General features: G+C 44.6%; 1 protein-coding gene across 1 annotated transcript; it reads right to left on the bottom strand.

Annotated features, from left to right (window-relative positions):
• Positions 1 to 4: 4 nt before the first annotated feature.
• On the bottom strand, positions 5 to 18,448 carry POLR2E (RNA polymerase II, I and III subunit E). Its single transcript, XM_040324007.1, has 7 exons — positions 18,324 to 18,448; positions 13,407 to 13,581; positions 12,727 to 12,842; positions 11,782 to 11,862; positions 10,832 to 10,890; positions 8,353 to 8,431; positions 5 to 423 (listed from the first exon to the last, which is right to left on the bottom strand). The coding sequence occupies exons 1-7, from the start codon at positions 18,378 to 18,380 to the stop codon at positions 358 to 360; spliced, it is 633 nt and encodes a 210-aa protein (XP_040179941.1). The 5' UTR covers positions 18,381 to 18,448; the 3' UTR covers positions 5 to 357.
• Positions 18,449 to 18,452: the final 4 nt, after the last annotated feature.

The raw sequence follows: 18,452 nt of genomic DNA, 5'->3' as shown, positions 1-18,452 counted from the left end.
ACGCTTATTTGCTTTCCATTTATTGGGTACTAGGCATGAAAACCACTTTATAAAAGCTAAATACATGTCACCTGCCCCATTTACAGAAAGAAATGTTAAATACAAAATTATACTCCTAAATGTTATTGTTCCGTCAGAGTATGCAATGTTTATTTTTCCCAATATAAAAAATAGAGGGGCCTGCTAACTGAGCAACTTACAGAAGTGCTGTCATTTAAGTGCCAAGAGTTTATCTCACACTTTTCATGATCCGAGTACATGTTCTTGGAGTCTCTTCTGCTGGCTAGCTCTGGTTTGCCTCCATCTTCAAACACTGCACTTCTTCAGAAGTTTGTTTTCCCAGGGTAAAAACACACCTCATTGGACCAATCGGTATGTAATGTAACGACCAGCAGTCTCACTAGGACGAATAATCTTTACCACCTATGGAAGATCAAGCAAAAGAATTTAAGTGTACAACAATTCTATGTTCTATACCACACAATGTGACAAAAAGCAACTTGCAATGAGATTTTTTTTAGGTCAGTTTTCCCAACTGCAGCAAGGCATTAAAAGGTGTTCAACAAAATATATTTATTTATACACACACACTTTTTTGCAGAGGCTCTATAGAATAAAATAAAATGGTGGGTGTTGCATATTTTTATGTCACGTGGTATTTCCGCAGCAGTTTTTCAAAACGAGATATTTTTGGGGGGAAAAAGAAAAAACACACTAAAGTTAGCCCAATTTTTTGGTATATTGTTAAAACATGTTACACCAAGTAAATGGATACGGATTATATCATGCTTTAAAATTGTGTCTGCCCGTAGAATGGAATTGCTCCGACATGCACGACAATATATCTTGCATGTGTTTACTTTTTTTTTTTTTTTTTTACACTTTTTTTTAGATCAAATTTATTGAGACCACAAGAGATGATCATGAAACTCCCATGCAGCCAATCAGACACAGATCAGTCTGATCGGTCGTTTACCTGGTCACCAGTGACCAAAAAAGCAAAGAGGCGGAACCGGAAGTGATGACATAACTCACCACTCACGATTCCCAGGATTACAGAGGGGGGGGGAGAATGTTAGGGCAGCCAATCACCAGCACCGTGATCATACAATAGAGTCCGCCATCCGCAGAAGTGAGCGAGTGGCTAAACAGCCAGTTGGATAACTTTTGCATGTTAGGAAATCACTGACTGAAAACGTACATACCAGAATAATGCCTGAAAGCATCATTCCTGTAAAACCACTGAAACCGGAGGATGTCCTCCCAGCGGGAAGTGGTTAAAGTCTAACTCCAGGCTTAACTGAACTTTGAATATTGGGCCAAACAACCGATTTCCTTTCAGAAAAGGTGTGCTGTATAAACGATGTAGCATCAACGCTATGTTGCAGGACAGGGACTTCCTATCCTGTTCTTAGAACAAAGGGCAGGCTAAGTGTTGGTCAGCCAGTAACAGGAAGCCTGGAATTTTCTGAATTAAAGGCTTCCTCTGAATGGCGAAGGGCATGTTCATCCACCCACCCCCAGCCAAACTTTATGTGGTTTAAAATTGCCTAGATGGGTGGGTAACAGTCAAGCAGTGGGCATTCCTTGGCAGACAGAATTTACTTGTGCACCAGCCTAGGCAACACCTACATGTGAGGCTGACACTCCATGACTGAAAGAACTAAAATCCAGTAATTATAGGAGGTGGGCCAGCAACAGTAAGGTTGAAGTAGTGCGCAGCCCAAAGTAAAAACAAAGTAAATACAGTACAGGAGAGGAGTCTGTACAATTGTGCAAGACTAAAGATAAGGGTGGAGTTCAACCTAAACCCCTTTGCTGCCACTCAAAAAGGCCTAGTTAGACTTACCGGTGACAGTATTTCTAAGAGCCTTTCAGGACAACCTTGGAGAGAGCGCAGCTCCGCCCACTTTTTAGGAAACACATGATCCTTTAAGATCCCTCCTCTTCCACCATGGCCTCAGTTATTGTGGTCTCCGACAACTGGAAAACAAAGCACAGAAGAACCACAACAAACCATGATAGACATTTAAAACATACTCCTATTCAAATACTTAGGGAGGGAAAATAGCGGTTGTCCTGAAAGGCTCTTAGAAATACCGTCACCGGTAAGTCTAACTAGGCCTTTCTCATATCGCCTTTCAGGACAACCTTGGAGAGGATAACCGAGTAACTTACCCTAGGGTGGGACCACTACTTGCAGAACCTTCCTGCCGAAGGCTTGCTCCGCAGCGGACAGTAAGTCTAGCCTGTAGTGCCGCAAAAAGGTCGAATAGCTGGACCATGTAGCTGCCTTGCAGATCTGGTCAGGCGTAGCACCGGCCCTTTCGGCCCAGGAAACTGCCGTAGACCTTGTTGAATGGGCCGTGATTCCCATAGGAGGCACCTCTCCTTTGGCTTGGTAACTCTCTACGATGGCTTGTTTGAGCCATCTACCCAATGTGCTTTTGGAAGCCTTTTCTCCTTTCCTTGCTCCTGAGAATATTATAAACAAGGCGTTTGACTTCCTGAATTCCTTGGTGACCGAGAGGTATTGAAGTACACATCTTCTTACGTCGAGAGTATGAAAGGTTTGTTCCCCTGCATTAGAGGGAGCTGAACAAAAAGTAGGAAGGATTATTTCCTGAGACCTGTGAAAGGTTGATGAGACTTTAGGAAGAAAGGCTGGATCTGTCCGAAGAATTATCCTGTCTGGAAAAATTCTTAAATAAGGCTCTGTAACTGCCAAAGCTTGGATTTCGCTGACCCTTCTTGCGGTCGTGATGGCCACCAAAAAAATTGTTTTTAGTACTAAATTCTTTAAAGAAATATTCTCTAAGGGTTCAAACTGAGCCCCCGTGAGACCCTGTAAGACGATTGATAAATCCCAACTGGGAAAGGATTTAAAGGCTACCGGCCTACTTCGACCCAGTGCCTTAAAAAATCTTGAAACTAAATGTTCCTTAGATAAAGTTCTTTCTAAGTAAACCGAAAGAGCTGCTACTTGCGTCCTTAGGGTGCTAATTGCTAACCCTTTCTCCATACCTGCATGGAGGAATTCCACAACTGAAATGACGCTATTAACCTGGAGTTCTTTGGACGAACACCAAGAATTGAATTTTCTCCAGACCTTGAGGTAAATTGCTCTGGTTACACTTTTCCTGCTGTCTAGTAGTGTTGTTATCACTCTATCAGAGAGTCCCTTTGATCTTAAAAGGTCTTCTTCAGAAACCAGGCTGTCAACTGTAAACGTTCCACTTCCGGATGGTTCACAGGACCTTGGGACAGTAGGTCTTTCCTGAATGGTAGCTTCCACGGTGGTTTTGTGGCTAAATTCTGAAGTGATGCAAACCATGGTCTTTTTGGCCAGTAGGGAGTGATTAAGATCAGACTGGCCTTTTCTTCCCTGAACTTTCTTAGGACTAGTGGTATTAGCGTGAAAGGGGGGAAGGCGTAGCACAGCTGGTAGTGCCACTGCTGGGCCAGGGCGTCTATGGCTGCTGCCTTGTCCTCTCTGTGAAGGGAGAAGAATCTCCGTACTTTCGCATTCTGTTGGTTGGCGAACAGATCTATCTGTGGCTGACCCCATTCCTGAGTGATTGCCATGAACACCTCTGTGTTTAGGCTCCATTCTGCCTCCAGTATGCACCTCCTGCTTAGTAGGTCCGCTAACAGGTTTTGAGACCCTTTTAGGTGTACCGCTGACAGGGATGCTAGATTTAGCTCTGCCCAAGACAGCAGATGGTTGGTCAACTGCATAAGACCTCTGCTTCTGGTTCCCCCCTGCTTGAGGACGTACGCCACTGCTGTGGTGTTGTCCGAAAGGACCTGCACATGGCAACCCTTCACTAACTGATGAAAGGCCTGGAGCCCCAGGAATATAGCTTTTAGTTCTCTCCAGTTTGAAGACCTTCTGGCTTCTGGTTTGGACCAGGTGCCTTGAGCAGTCTGTCCCTCTAGATGGGCTCCCCAACCCCAGGAACTCGCGTCTGTTAGGCGCTTCTCTACCGGAAAGACCCAGGGAAGACCCTTGGTTAGATTGACAGGATTTCTCCACCACCAGAGTGCTCTTTTTACTTTTGATGTCAATCTGATACGTTTCTCTAGTGACTCCTGGTGTGACCAGGATTGAAGAATGCTCATCTGGAGAGGACGAGAGTGTAACCTCGCCCATGGAACTGCCGGGATTGAGGCTGTGAGTAGCCCTAGGACTGCCATTGTTGTCCTGACTGACACCTCTAGGTTTGTCTGGACCTGAGCTACAGCACCCAGAACCTTCTCTATCTTCTCCTGGGGTAAGAAGACCTTCTGAAGGATTGAATCTATGGTATACCCCAGAAACCTTGTCTCTTGGGAGGGTACCAGATTTGATTTCTCGCGGTTTAGTAACCAACCTAAACCTCCGAGATGAACCTGCGACACCAGAAGGTTCGTCGCAACTTGATCCCGAGAGTCCGCGAAGAACAGCAGGTCGTCCAAGTATGGGACAACCGAAATCCCCTTCAGCTTCAGTGGTTCCAAGGCCTCTGCCATGATCTTCGTGAAGATCCTGGGGGAGGAGGAAAGCCCGAAGGGGAGGGCCCTGAATTGAAGATGCCATACCCTGGACCCCAGGTTCACTGCCAGTCTGAGAAACTGCTGGGAAGCTTGGGCAATCGGGACGTGTAAATAGGCATCCCTGAGGTCTAGGGATGCCATGAAACAACCGGGGGTCAGCAATTTTACTATGGAGTAAATGGTATCCATACGGAAATGTTTGTATCTGATCGACTTGTTTAAGACCTTCAAGTTTAGGATCAGGCGAAACTTTCCCGAGGGCTTCTTTACCAAAAAAATATGGGAATAGAAGCCCTGGCCCTCCTGATGTTTTGGGACCTGAACTACAACTCCCTGACTCATCAGATCCTGAAGTAGGATAGTCATTGCAGAAGCTTTTTCTTTGTCCCGGGGAAGGGCTGTTATATAGAACCTTCTCGGGGGACACTCTGAAAATTCCAGACTGTACCCTTCCGTGATGATTCTTTCCACAAAGGGGCTTATGGGCATCTGCTTCCACTGTAGGAGAAAGGCAGACAACCTTCCTCCTACCGGAAGCAGATCGTCACTTACTTTTGGTAGCCTGATCTGAGGGGTTTTTGAAAAGGATACCTCCTCCACCTCTACCTCTTTGGGACCCCCAACCTCTTTTATTTTCTTCCTTTTTCTTCTGGGATTGCTGAAAAGGACGAAAATTTTTGGGGTTCTGACCCTTTTTAGGGGGAAAAGCCTTTTTCTTATCCGCCGTTCTGTCAAGTACCTTTTCCAAGTCTTGACCGAACAAAAGGTCCCCTGAGAAAGGTAAACCGCAAAGTTTAACCTTAGAGGGTGTATAGTCCCGACCAGGTTTTCAACCATACCGCTCGCCTGACAGAGTTTACCAAGGCTGCTGACCTTGCAGCCATTTTAATGGACTCCGCAGATGCATCTGCCATATATTTGATGGCTTTCAAAATTAAGGGAAAGGACTCCAACAGATCCTTCCTTGGGGTGCCTGCCTCTACATGACTTTGTAATTTTTCAACCCAGCACTGCAGATTGCGTGCAACAACTGTGGCGGCCATAGCTGGCTTCAGGCTGGTTGAAGCGGAATCCCAGGCCTTCTTTAGGAGGGAATCAGCTCTCTTATCCATCGGGTCTTTTAAAACCCCCATGTCCTCAAAAGCCAGATCTGTATGACGCGATACTTGCGAGAAAGCGGCGTCTACTTTAGGTTTTTTGTTCCATACTTCAGAATCACTTTCTTCAAATGGAAACCTTCTTTTAAGGGTCTTGGGAAAAAAAAGGAGCCCGTTCAGGGTCTTTCCATTCTTTTTCCACCAAATTTTTAATACAGGATCTGCACATGGGTTTTTGCCACGAATCCCTTAAAGGATTCCTGCAAGATGGGCATTTCCTTGGTGCATCCAAGTGTTTGGTTTTGCCTGCAGATTTTTCCTGCAACGAGATGACAAACCAAAAGTTACCATCTTTTTTTTTTTTTTTTTAAACACCCAGTGCTGCCTCCACCAGAAACAAACAAGGGGTCTGGAAATAAGTGCCACTACCCCTTACAGCTATGCAGACCAAGGACATTAACTTGGTCTGGTAACCACAGGCTCCCTCAGGGAGGACAATAAATAAACCACAAATAGGCCCACACAAAGTAAGAATAAAAGGCACCAGTGTACCCCTCTTACCTGGGCCTGACCGGTGCTTGCAGCGCCTGTTTCCGCTGGTGCTGTCTGTCTCTCCATTGTAGAGCGCAGCAAGATAGTAGCTGGAAAGCTCAGTTTTTTTAATTTTCCCGGCGTCCCGCGTCATCATCGGGGGCCGGAAACGGAAGCGCCGGTCACCTGACCTGCCCCACAGACGCTGCGTTCCAGGCGTCGAGAACCACTGCGCCACGCCCCCACCAGGAAGCAGCGTCACCGTGCGCGACGCACTCGCCGGCCGGGACCCGGAGCTGAAATGCTGAACAACGCCGACCTGCGGCGGTTACCGCTCGGCCACCAGGCCCTACCGCAGCACCCGGGCACACGCCGCCGCCTCCTGGGAAGCCGAATGCTCCACTGAGCCGGAGCGTCTGGGGACTCCTGAACGCCCCCTCCCCGTGGAGGGGGGCCGGGATGGTCACTGCACTAAACAAAAGAAGAAGGTAAGCCAACAACCCCTCCGCCTTGGAGAGAGCGCAGCTCCCTGGTTCCCTATGATGCTTCCACCATGGCGGAGGAAACACAATAACTGAGGCCATGGTGGAAGAGGAGGGATCTTAAAGGATCATGTGTTTCCTAAAAAGTGGGCGGAGCTGCGCTCTCTCCAAGGTTGTCCTGAAAGGCGATATGAGAAATCTAATCACTCCCACAAGCACCAGGAAGTACATTTCTGACCAGCTTTGGTATAGAGTATAGAAGGATTTTTTTTTTTTTATGTTGATTTTCATTTGGAAAGACATCCCTTAACCACTTTAAGACCAGGCACATTCTGACACTTTGTTTACAAATCTTTTTTTGCTAGAAGATTGCTTAGAATCCCTAAACATTATATTAGCGTTTTTTCAAATGCAATTTTTTTGGGGATAAAAATACACCTTAACTACCACTTCCTCCTGAATGAACAACATATGACATCCTGAACTTTTGAGTGAATATATCTGCATGATGCCTACAGCTACAGGCATCTTCCAGATATCTTTTTTTCAGTCAGCGATTCCGTGTGTTGTAAAAGCCATCCTTTACAGGCAGCAGGAGGGGACATCCCCGGCTCTCCGATGCCTCTCATTTGATCGGTGAGTCAGGAGATCCAATGGCACTACCGGTTTACCATAGAGCTGGCTGTGGACCAGATGGTCCCCAGTCATCCGACACAGGGATGCTGGAAGCAACGTTATGACATCACTAGCTGGGGAACAGGACTACAAAAAGGTGGACCTCCTCAAGGTTCAAAACAAACCAGACATGATTGGGTACAGGTATCCTCTATAGTTAAAGCAGTGGATACGCTGGTGATCTGTGGGATCAGTACACCCTGACCTGTTTTTCCATTCTTCCTCCTGTCTGCAGGGCAGAGATGTACAGAATTCTGGTGGTCCTCTGTATCCCACAGTGGGCATACAAAATGTGAATTGTTTTACATTCTATTCTAAGCCGACATATAAAGTGCAATGGTCCTACATATGAAGACAAATATTTAGGCCATAGTCACACCAATAAACCACATGTGTGCATGAAGTGTTGTACCAAGGCTTCATGCACACTGATGCAGGAGACTCCGGAGTTTAGCTGGAGGGCACAGATGCACCGTTGAGCTCCACAGCCTAACCAACCTAATGAGAGTGTGACAGCTGCTGTGGCCAGTCAGAACTGAGCAGTGGACCTAGCAGTATGTATGCTTAGAGCAACGTGTGGAACCACAAGCGCTAAAAGTTTCAAACATTCATCCATGGGCACATAATATCCAATGTGGAAATGCTGCTGTGTAGCTACTTCCCCCACCAACAAAGTTACTCTAAGACTCTCAAATGAGTCTGGATTCATGGTGCACAGTGCAAAATGATGCACAATAGTGTTACTGTGAATTAGGATACACTGCAATTTACATACGTTGGCAAGGTGTATCGGGGTACAATTAACGGTGTGCTGGATTGCCAGAGTGATAGCTTGGTCATTGTTGCAACAATTAAAGATATAGCTAGCGATTCTGAAGCTGGCAAAAATAAAACGAACTGCTGGATTACTTTTCTCCCGAGCGATCAGGGAGCGCAGGCATCCGGTACCGTAGCTATAAATTAATTACTTTAATAGTCGATATTGCTGACTTGATTAATCGTTTAAACTTACTGACAAACACAGAACCTACCTGGCCTCTCTTTAAACCAAAATATCTTGCCACTGGGTCTCCCGCCTGAATACGAGGGAGTTGGGATTCTCGTAATTTACTGAATAGATAGTTAAGGTACGTACAGAACCAAGGCAACAAAAGATACATGTTCCAAGCTTAAAAGTGGAACTACACTGCATCTGAGCACTACAAAAATGGCATTTAATTCATTTTTAATATTCAAAAACAACCCCCATCCACCCATGTCTCCATGCTTTATTTTGTACAGAAATCACTTTGAAAAAAAAAAAAAAAAACCCTAGCATTTTTAATAAGGGCAGATGATTTGTGTAGCACTTACTTCCTGGAATCCATCTGCTCTAGCATGCAGGCAGGAGGGTGTGCTTAGTTGACACATTTAAAACAAGTAAATAGGATATACTTTCCTATCCTTTTTTCTAATGTGAGCAGCATAAAGATTTAAAATAGTCACTGTTGATTGAGAGAGTGAAGTTCTACTTTAAAGTGTCCACATTTTCTCCCATTTTAGAGGGGGGGGGTTGTGTGTTAAACCCACCGTTTATTTTTTCCTGGTGGTCATTGTTACAAAAGGCTGAAAACAGGATAAAATCTAGAATTTAGTTGTAACTGGAAGTGGATTAGAATGGGTAATCGTTAATAGAGACAATTCTGCTGATAACTTCTATCCAAGAGGGAATATTCCTTAATTTGATCTCATCTCACTGTTGTGTCTGTATACAGGAAATAAAGGGAATTCACACATACAGCAAACAAAAAAACAGAAAGTGTTGGCGTTAAGCTTGGTTTACACTAGCGCGATGCGGGATTCAGCGAGATTCCAGTGCTGGTTACCGCATCACACAGAACTCACAGACTGTTCACACTGCCATATGCAAACCGTTGCCGGTATCAATAGAAAGTTAATGACACCCCCAGATCGGTTTGCATTTTGCGAACTGTCAAATGGTGCAGAAATCAGATCACATAGGTGTGAACACCCTTGCAATCCGATTCCAGTGGGGGCAAATCTGTATGGCTGAATTCGGATCGCACAGACATCACATGTGATCTGCTTAGCAGTGCGAATCACATGCCATGGCCAACATCGCAGAAGTGTGAACCCAGCCTTCGATGTAACCATCAATACCACTTCGAAATTATAAACAGGCAGGCCTATTATAGCAGAAGAGACATGCAGTGTCTCTTTTGCAATCAAATCAACTTGCCTGTCTATTTTGCAGTATGCTGCAGTAGTACAGGGCGCAATGCATGCATACAGCTTTCCAGTGGTACTTCAGGGCTACAAGTGCCTTGTTGTGCAATCGAATAACTGAATACAAGGCCCTTACATCCAAGGTAACCCATGAAAACCTAAAAATTGCACTGGCCTAATGAAACCTGACAAATTTAAAATCCGAGTTCCAGCCTTTTTATGTTTATTAAAAGTCAGCAGCTACAAAAAGTGTAGCTGCTGACTTTTCATAAACAGACACTTGCCTGTTTCGTCCAGCGATGCGTCGCTCCTCTCCCCCCGGCGCATCCATTCAGACTGTGGGCACCCAACCGTGACAGCTTTCGGCTTCATGGCCATGCATGCGCGATTTGCGCTGTGCACTAGGACTGGACAGGCGATCACGGGTCACGTGTCCCAGGAGATCGCCTAGAGGGAGGGGCCGCCTGAGGCGAGACGCGGGCCCTGGGCGGAAGGAGGAAGTGGAGGGGGGGGGGGGGGGTAGTTACCCATTTTTCCCCTCAAACTTAGAAACTCAACAGCCAGGGCTTGTCCTTACGGAGGGTTTTATACTGTAGGTAAGTGATAAAGGACCATTAAAAAAACAGGTGGAAAATGTTTTTTGCCACTTGTTTTTGTAATTACAATTAAGGTCACATACGACGAGCTCAGCTGTCACTGAAATTTCTCTGTCCGATCTTTATCCAAAATCATACAGCAGGTAAAATAAGTATTGAACACGTCACCATTTTTCTAGCTAAATATAATAAGTTCAGAAATATAGTTATGTGTAAAAAAAAAGAATAAAAAAAAAAAAAAAAGAATAAGGTATTGAGCACGTGAAGAAAGGGAGGTGCAAAAAAAGGCATTGAAAGCCAAGACACCAGTTGAAATCTATCAGTAATTAGAAAGCACTTTTAGAAAAATATTTACCTAGAAGATAACCCATGTTCAATACTTATTTTACCCGCTGTATATTGCCAAATTGTTGAGGGGCTTTTTATAGTCTATGTTGTCCAAAACCACTGCCATCATCGGCAATTCTTATTACAAGGTTTTTATTTTTTTTTCTCAGGGATTGCATTGTAATTCTTTCACAATTGGTCAAACAAGACTTTACTTCATTATAAAATGTAAATATTGTATATACTCAAAGCCAACCTTTGCTTACCAAAGGTTATGGATTGAATTATGAATTCAAGATAACTGATCAGTTTGAGAAACATTTGCATGTTATCTACAAAAAGGTACACCACAAAAGGATACTATCTTGCCAGTAGTTCTGTCACTTCATCTTTGGTCATCACCACGTGTTCAGGTACCAGCTGGAAAAAAAAAAAAAAATGAAGTTAAGACAATCAAGATAGGATTATAAAGCTTGCCAAGCTTCAACCTAGGTATTCTGATCAGAGGGGGAAATAAATGAATAAAAAATTGCAAATCTTATGCTGTGCGATAATTAAGGCTCATGCATACTAAAATATACCCATCAAAGTTGGAGCAAGGTCCTGGATAAAATTCTCTGTAAACTGTACACCTAAACAATTCTATAATGGATTATACTGCAAGAACAAAAATTTCATTTTATTTGTAGAGTAACAATTCCCCCTGTTCTTCTGTCTGTAACTCCACACAGTAATGCAAGGCTTTCTCCCTGGTGTGGAGTGTCATGCTCGCCCCCTCCCTTGGACTACAGGAGAATCAGGACGCTCTCTATGTTGCAGATAGAGAAAGGAGCTGTGTGTTAGTTGGCGTCCTGACTCTCCTGTAGTCCAAGGGAGGGGGTGAGCACGACACTCCACACCAGGGAGAAAGCCTTGCATTACTGTGTGTAGTTACAGACAGAAGAACAGGAAGTGAGGATTTCTCAGAAGAAATAAGGACATTTAAAAGCAAAATGGAAGGATGAGGCAAGTGAAGGAGGACTACACTAAAGTAAAGGAAGCTATTTAGGAAAAAAAAAAAATAAAAAAAAAAAAATAAAAAAAAAATTGTACCTTTACAACCCCTTTAAACCAAACTCTTTTCATGCAAGCGTGTAATAATAATAATAATAATAATAATAATAATAATAATAATAATAATAATAAATAAAATAAAAAAAAGCACAAACAATGAAGTGTAATTCTTCATGCACATGGATAGAATTAATAAACCATAATTTCAAAAGAAAACAAGGAAGGGTGCAAAAGCATGAACCGTATTGTGCAACTTACCTCATGTTCTGTGATGTTAATCAGAAGCTCCTGCTGCAGAAACTGTTCCAGGATGTACTTGGGAGCCATATCCACCAGTGACTACAAAAAAGCATGAATCAAATTGCCATAAATCATTTTTATTACCAAATCTCAAACATTAAACAAACTAGCAGACCTTAACCACTTGTTGACCAGCCATCAGAGTTATACTGCGGCAGGTTGGTTTGGCTGCGCAAGTCGCCGTAGGTGTACTTTGGGCTCGCATGCAGCCATCTGTGAGCGTGCGCACACTCCCATTGGCCAGTGGAAGAGCCAATGAGCGGGTCTGGTGGACTCTGTTCGCCGGACACCCGTAATCGTTCCCCTGCAGTGACAGAACAGGAATCTGCCTGTGTAAACAAGGCAAATCTCCGTTCTGACAGGGGAGATCACACAGATCCTGTCTTTCTGCTATGCTATATATGTGTGTTGCGCCAGTGAGCCCCCCCCCCCCCCCCCCCCACACACACACACACACACACACATAGTTAGGGGACACATTTAACCCCTTGAGTGCCCCTGTTAACCCCTTCCCTGCCAGTGTCATTAGTACAATAACCGTGCATATTTTTAGCACCGATTACTAGTTCCCCAAAGTGTCAAAAATGTCAGTTAGGTGTCCGATCTGGCCGCCGCAGTCCCGAAAAAAAAACAAAAAAAACCCCCACACACACACACTCATTGATCGCTGCCATTACCAATAATAAAAAAAAAATCTATCCCCTATTTTTTGTAAACCTACAGTTTGCCTACAATGGGAAAAGCTACTACTATCTATAAAGCTGTGTTAAAGAAAATCACTCACAAAATACAACATTAGGGAAGAGAGAGGGAGAGATCGAACACACACACTTACTTTGCTAGGAGCATAGTGAAGTATATACATTTTAAATCTAAATAAAATATTTTATATTAGACAGTTACCTGCTTGGCAGATGGGGTCATTCCTTGCTGCACAACTATGATAGCTCGGGTGATATTTTCCTCCTGCATCCGCTGACAGTACATTTTTATGGTCTTTATGCCAACCTTTGGCTCCTCTGAAAATAAAAAATTCACAATATAAATTATAGGGAATATATCCATTTACATTTTTAGGCTATATAGTTTAAAAAAAAAAAAAAAAAAAACGCAGATCGCCGCCATTACTAGTAAAAAATAAATCATAAATCTATCCCCTATTTTGTAGGCGCTATAACTATAACCAATCAATAAACTCTTATTGCAATTTTTTAAACAAAAATATGTAGAAGAATACGTATCGGCCTAAGCTGAGGATTTTTTTTTTTTTTTTTAATTGGGATATTATAACAAAAAGTAAAAAATAGTGTTTTTTTTTCAAAATGTTCTGTATTTTTTTGTTTATAGCGCAAAAAATAAAAATCGCAGAGATGATCAAATACCACCAAAAGAAAGCTCCATTTGCGGGGAAAAAAATGATAAAAATATAATTTGGGTACAGTGTTGAATAACCGCGCAATTGTCATTCAAAATGCGTCAGCGCTGAAAGCTGAAAATTGGTCTGGGCACGAAGGGGGTTTAAGTGCCCAGTAATGAAGTGGTTAAGGACATATTCTTCTACAGATCATGTTAGACTAACTTACCAGGAAAGAATACAAACATCTGATCAGTTGGATCATCATTGTGTGCAACCAACACAGTGAGATCTGTTCTTCGGGGGTGACCCTCACTGGGCTTATCACCAAACTGTGCTTTAAACTCATCCAAAGTTTGATCCAATTCATCTTGTGTCACTAAATATCCACGATCATGGCATAACTGAGGGTTCCAGAGACGAGGAGAAAAAGGAAAACAAAACATGAATTTGATTAGGTTAACTGTGAGAAGAAACACCATGTAACAGGTCAGCGCACTGTAATTACATGTATAAATTTTGATATACATATGTGGCAAATTAATATTTTATCTAACTTTTTGACCCGAGAAGTCTCAAAACTGTCTGGAGCTGCTAACATTTAGGCCTCATCCACACAGGACGTTTGGGAAATTCTTCTAAAGCCTTGAAATGTAGTTCCTCTTCAATCTCTTCAGTCTATTCAATTCGCATAACATTATAAAATACATTGATTTTAATGAGGGTGGTCCACATATGTGCGATGCATTCGCATTGCCCAAAAAAGTGTGCATTTTCTAGGCATTGCGGTGCAGCACAGGCCCATTATCTTCTATGGGCACCTATCTGATTCGCACATGTGTTCTGCTATGAACAGGGATCATGAGGGGGAACTCCACGCCAAATTGTAAATAAAAAAAAAAATACATGGGTTCCCCTCCATGAGCATACCAGGCCCTTAGGTCTGGTATGGATTTTAACGGGAACCCCTACGCAGAAAAAACGGCATGGGGATCGCCCCAAAATCCATACCAGACCCTTATCCACGCACGCAGCCTGGCCGGTCAGGAAACGGAGTGGGGACAAGCGAGGCCCCCCCCCCCCTTCCTGAACCTTACCATGCCGCAGTGACTTAACATGGGGGGGGGATTGATGCTTTGGGGCAAGGGGGCTCCCCACCCCAAAGCACGCTGTCCCCATGTTGATGAGGACAGGGCCTCATCAGAATCCGAGAGCCCCCTTTATTAAGGGGGCCCCCCCGAGCGTCGAGTCAACATCTCAAGAAGAGAAGAGGGAAGAAAGACGAGGAAGACCGGGCCCCCGCTAGTAAAAGAGCTGGAAGAAGATATCGGCGGTGCCCAGCAGAAGAAAGCACCGGAGAGCGCAGAGAAGGCACCAGAGGGCGGGAGAAGAGGCCGGAGAGTCGGAAGACGACCCCCGAAGCTGCCTAATAAATTACTTTAAAAACATGTGTAGTTTTTTATTGACATTTCCCCCCCCCCCCTCCATGTTGAGGGCATGCGGTTCAGGAGGTACAGTTCAGGAGGGGGGGCGCTCTCTCGTTCTGACCCCCTTTCCTGACCGGCCGGGCTGTGTGCTCCGATAAGGGTCTAGTATGTATATTTGGGGGACCCCCACGCTGTTTTTTTGGCGTAGGGGTTCCCGTTAAAATCCATACCAGACCCAAGGGCCTGGTTTGCTCATGGAGGGGAACCCATGCCGTTTTTTTTTTATTTGGCGTAGAGTTCCCCCTCATGATAACAGCGGCGAGACTTCCCTCCCCTCTCCCAGGTCAGCAAATCCGCAGCCAAAACGCAAAGGAACCGCTGAACAACTGTTTGAGAACTTGGCAAAGAAACCGGAGCTCAAAAACGCAACTCACAAGTGTGAATCCAGCCTAAAGCACAACCTCACCCAAAAGGGGAAGTTCTGCAGTTTCTCCTCCCCCTGTCACATTTGGCACCCAACAAGATGCAGTGCACACCTGTCTGTGAAGCTGCAAGCAGTCACAGCAGGCTGCTCAGTTAAGATGCCAGCGCAGGGGACCGAAAACCAGTGAAGAACCCAGTAACATAGGTAAAGTGGAAGTCAGCAGCTACAGTTTTTGTGGCTGCTTGCTGACTTAAGATCACCAAAAGGCGAATGGAGAACCACTTTAAAATAACTTTCCGGTCTTAGGAAACCCCTGCCAAGAATGACTAGATCTACAACTTATGATACATTAGTGTAATGGTCAGTGGGAAGAATGATCCTTACACTTGGTGGTCATTGGGAAGAATTACCCAAGATAGCTAAAAAGATCAAAGGGTGTCAGTGGGAACTTATCTTAGAGGCAGAAATTGCTAATTGCTCAAAGAACCCCCATTAAACTCTGGAAGAACCTTCCATGAAACCTTGGCCTAATGGTTGAAGTACAGTACATGAGTGATGTTGTCAAACACAGCCCGTTTCCAACCAAACTCACAGCAAAGGCAGCGCTCAATCTACTTTACATGCAATGCAAATAGTTCTCAAAAGGTCCTGCTGCATCCAAATAGAAGCAAAGCAGCCTCAAAACTGTCTGACACTGCACCATGGAGTAGGGATTTGACAGCCTGCATAGGAAAACAACATCTGTCCAAGCAAATTCTATATGGTGCTGGGTGGACAGCCAGGAGCTGTTTGGCCATAACTTTGGCTGATCAAACACCAAGCAGATCCAGTCACCCATTACCAACTGGGAGAAATCTTGGATAGATCAATCCATATAAATTAAATGAGCTTAAGGCTTCATTTCCTTGGACATTTTTACAGCCACTTTTCTGAGCGTTTTTTGCAGCTTAAAAACAGCTCTCCGTGTTAGTCTATGGCCTCATGCCCACCATGACATTTTTGAGCTGTAGATGGCTGAGCCGTTTTTAAGCTGCAAAAAAAAACCAGGACCAGAGCGTTCTCTAGCTCCAGCTTTAGAGCTGTAAAAATGCCAGACGCACAAAAACGCTAACGCAGCGTTTGAGCTCCAGCTCAAAAAAAAACAACATGGACAGGCGTTTTTAAGCTATAAAAAAGGTTGCTTTAAAAACGTCCATGGAAATGAAGCCTAACATACACGGGGGGCAATGGATGGATGACACTACATCCAAATTGTTCAGGAATAGCACTGATCCGGAATAAAAGAGACCATTTACACATACTGCAGTGACTTGCGTTTTACCATGCTGGATGAATGCAGTTTACACAGAAAATGCCCAGGCCACAGATGAATAGCCCAGTACAGGTGACCGATTCCTGGTGGGCTCTCTTACATTGGTCTGGACTAGGATCTAAATACACCTGATCTCATCCCTAACAAAGGGTACGTAACGCCACTGATACGAGACCACCATGCAAGCAAAAAAAAACAAAAGAAAAAAAAAAAACACACGATCATTCGGCTGATATTCTTACTGCGAGCACCAGACTTAAGCCCCTTACACACAGGCTGACTGTCAGGTGGCATTGGCTGGTTCAATAGAAACTGTCCAACATTTGGCCCATGTGTACAGCAGCCGGTCTGACAGAAGCCAGCTGTTCGGCTGGCTTCTGTCGATGGGGCATGACTGAAAAATGTCTGCCGATCGGTTCCCTATAAGCGCTCTCAGCCAATGGCTGAGCGCCCTGACCAGAGTGTTCTGGCGGAGATGCCGTCCCCCATCAGAACACAACAGGTCAGCAGAGGAGATCGCTGTAGTAACATTCACATGGTTAGTACAGCGGCTCTGACCTGAGCCGTCAGGTTTTTTCGTTTTAAAAAAATAGCAGTATGCACAAGACTTTTTTTTAGTCTTGGATAGAGTGGAGAGGTATTAGAACCCCTGTCAGTTTGTATTGTATTGCCCCGTTAGGGAGACTCACCCTCTCTATTTGTCCTGTTTACCATGATCATTGAAAGCAAAAGAAAATCTCAAATTTTGGGTTGTCCTCATAAATTAATAGAGGAGAAATCTTCCAAGGGGGGCACTAGTTCTGGTGACCTGGGGGTCCCCAAGGAAATCCCTTAAAGGAGAAGTGCAGCCTAAGCTGGGCTTCTATGGGTCACAGGAGTGCAATTCGTTTTGTGACCCGTTTTCAGCAGAGAGCAGACTGAAGTCCGCTCTCTGTTGACGTCAATGGAATCGGTCCAAGCACCGCGTCATCACAACAATAAAGTCTGGACCCGCCAGGTGCCTGGACTAATGCCCGTCTCAGCGAGCCCCTGAGATGGCCACACCCTACAGCTCAACGCTCCAATGAGCGTGGAGGAGAGCTGCCGATTGACAGGCAGCAGCTCTCCGCTCAGGCATCTGCGAGAACTGAGTCATCGGCAGTGTTCGATCGCTTGGTTTTCAGTGGCGCCGGGCAAAAAAAAAAAACTTTTTTAATTTGCAGGGATTTCCTCACTTCCTGTTTGGTTACAGGAAAGGAAGGGATAAGCAATCTCCGCAATGAGATCTGATGGGGGGTTTATAACCCTTACTCTATCCAAAATAAAAAGTTCTGCTTGAATGCCCTGTTCACACCATAGCGTAGCTGAAGGAAGCGTTTTCTGCCGCACGATTTTGTGGAGCAGTTTTGGAAGGTCGCATAGGGCCCGCCCATTCACTTTGCCGCACAAAATAAAGCTTTTTCTCCTTAACTACAACAAACTGCATAAGTTTTAGAAAGGCGCGATTTGCAGCAGTATCGCTTTACGTTTGGGGTGCCATTAAGGAATAACGTTCACATTATAGCGTAGCTAAAACAAGCGTTCCTGCTGCGTGATTTTGTGGAGCAGTGTGCATGCGCTTTTGCGTGTAGCATAGGGCCAGCACATTCACTTGAACGGACTGCCCTTGGAGTGTGGCACAAAAAGTTGCGGCTGCTTTTCTGGCAACAAGCTTCATATGGTTTTGAAAGGAGAGCATCACGTTTGGGGTGCCATTAAGGGATAAAGACACCCCCACCTTTTATATGGCTCTGGTACAAGTAGAGAGGGTGAATCTCCTCAACAGAAACACAAACAGCAATAAAAACGGTCTAAAACGGGTTTAGCCCAGACTATAGTAAACGGTTTAACCGACTAAGTAAGGCTGAGGCGAGCGGTGCCCATGTGTTTCTGGATCTTTCCTCACATACTCGTCCAGCACCTCGTAGAACACCTTAGCCGTCTCCTAGGCCTAACCCTCCTCACCTGCATGATAGTCTTCCTGATCTTCCACAGTCGGTAAGTTTCCTCTTCGTCATCCATCTTCACAACAACACGCTGCTACTGCTGCCTGCTACACCGGAAGGACGAAAGCGCGGCTGCCCGTGCACTTGC

Source organism: Rana temporaria, chromosome 1 (assembly GCF_905171775.1).
Source record: "Rana temporaria chromosome 1, aRanTem1.1, whole genome shotgun sequence".
Classification (NCBI taxonomy): Eukaryota; Metazoa; Chordata; class Amphibia; order Anura; family Ranidae; genus Rana; species Rana temporaria.
This window is presented reverse-complemented; position numbering and strand designations above follow the sequence as displayed.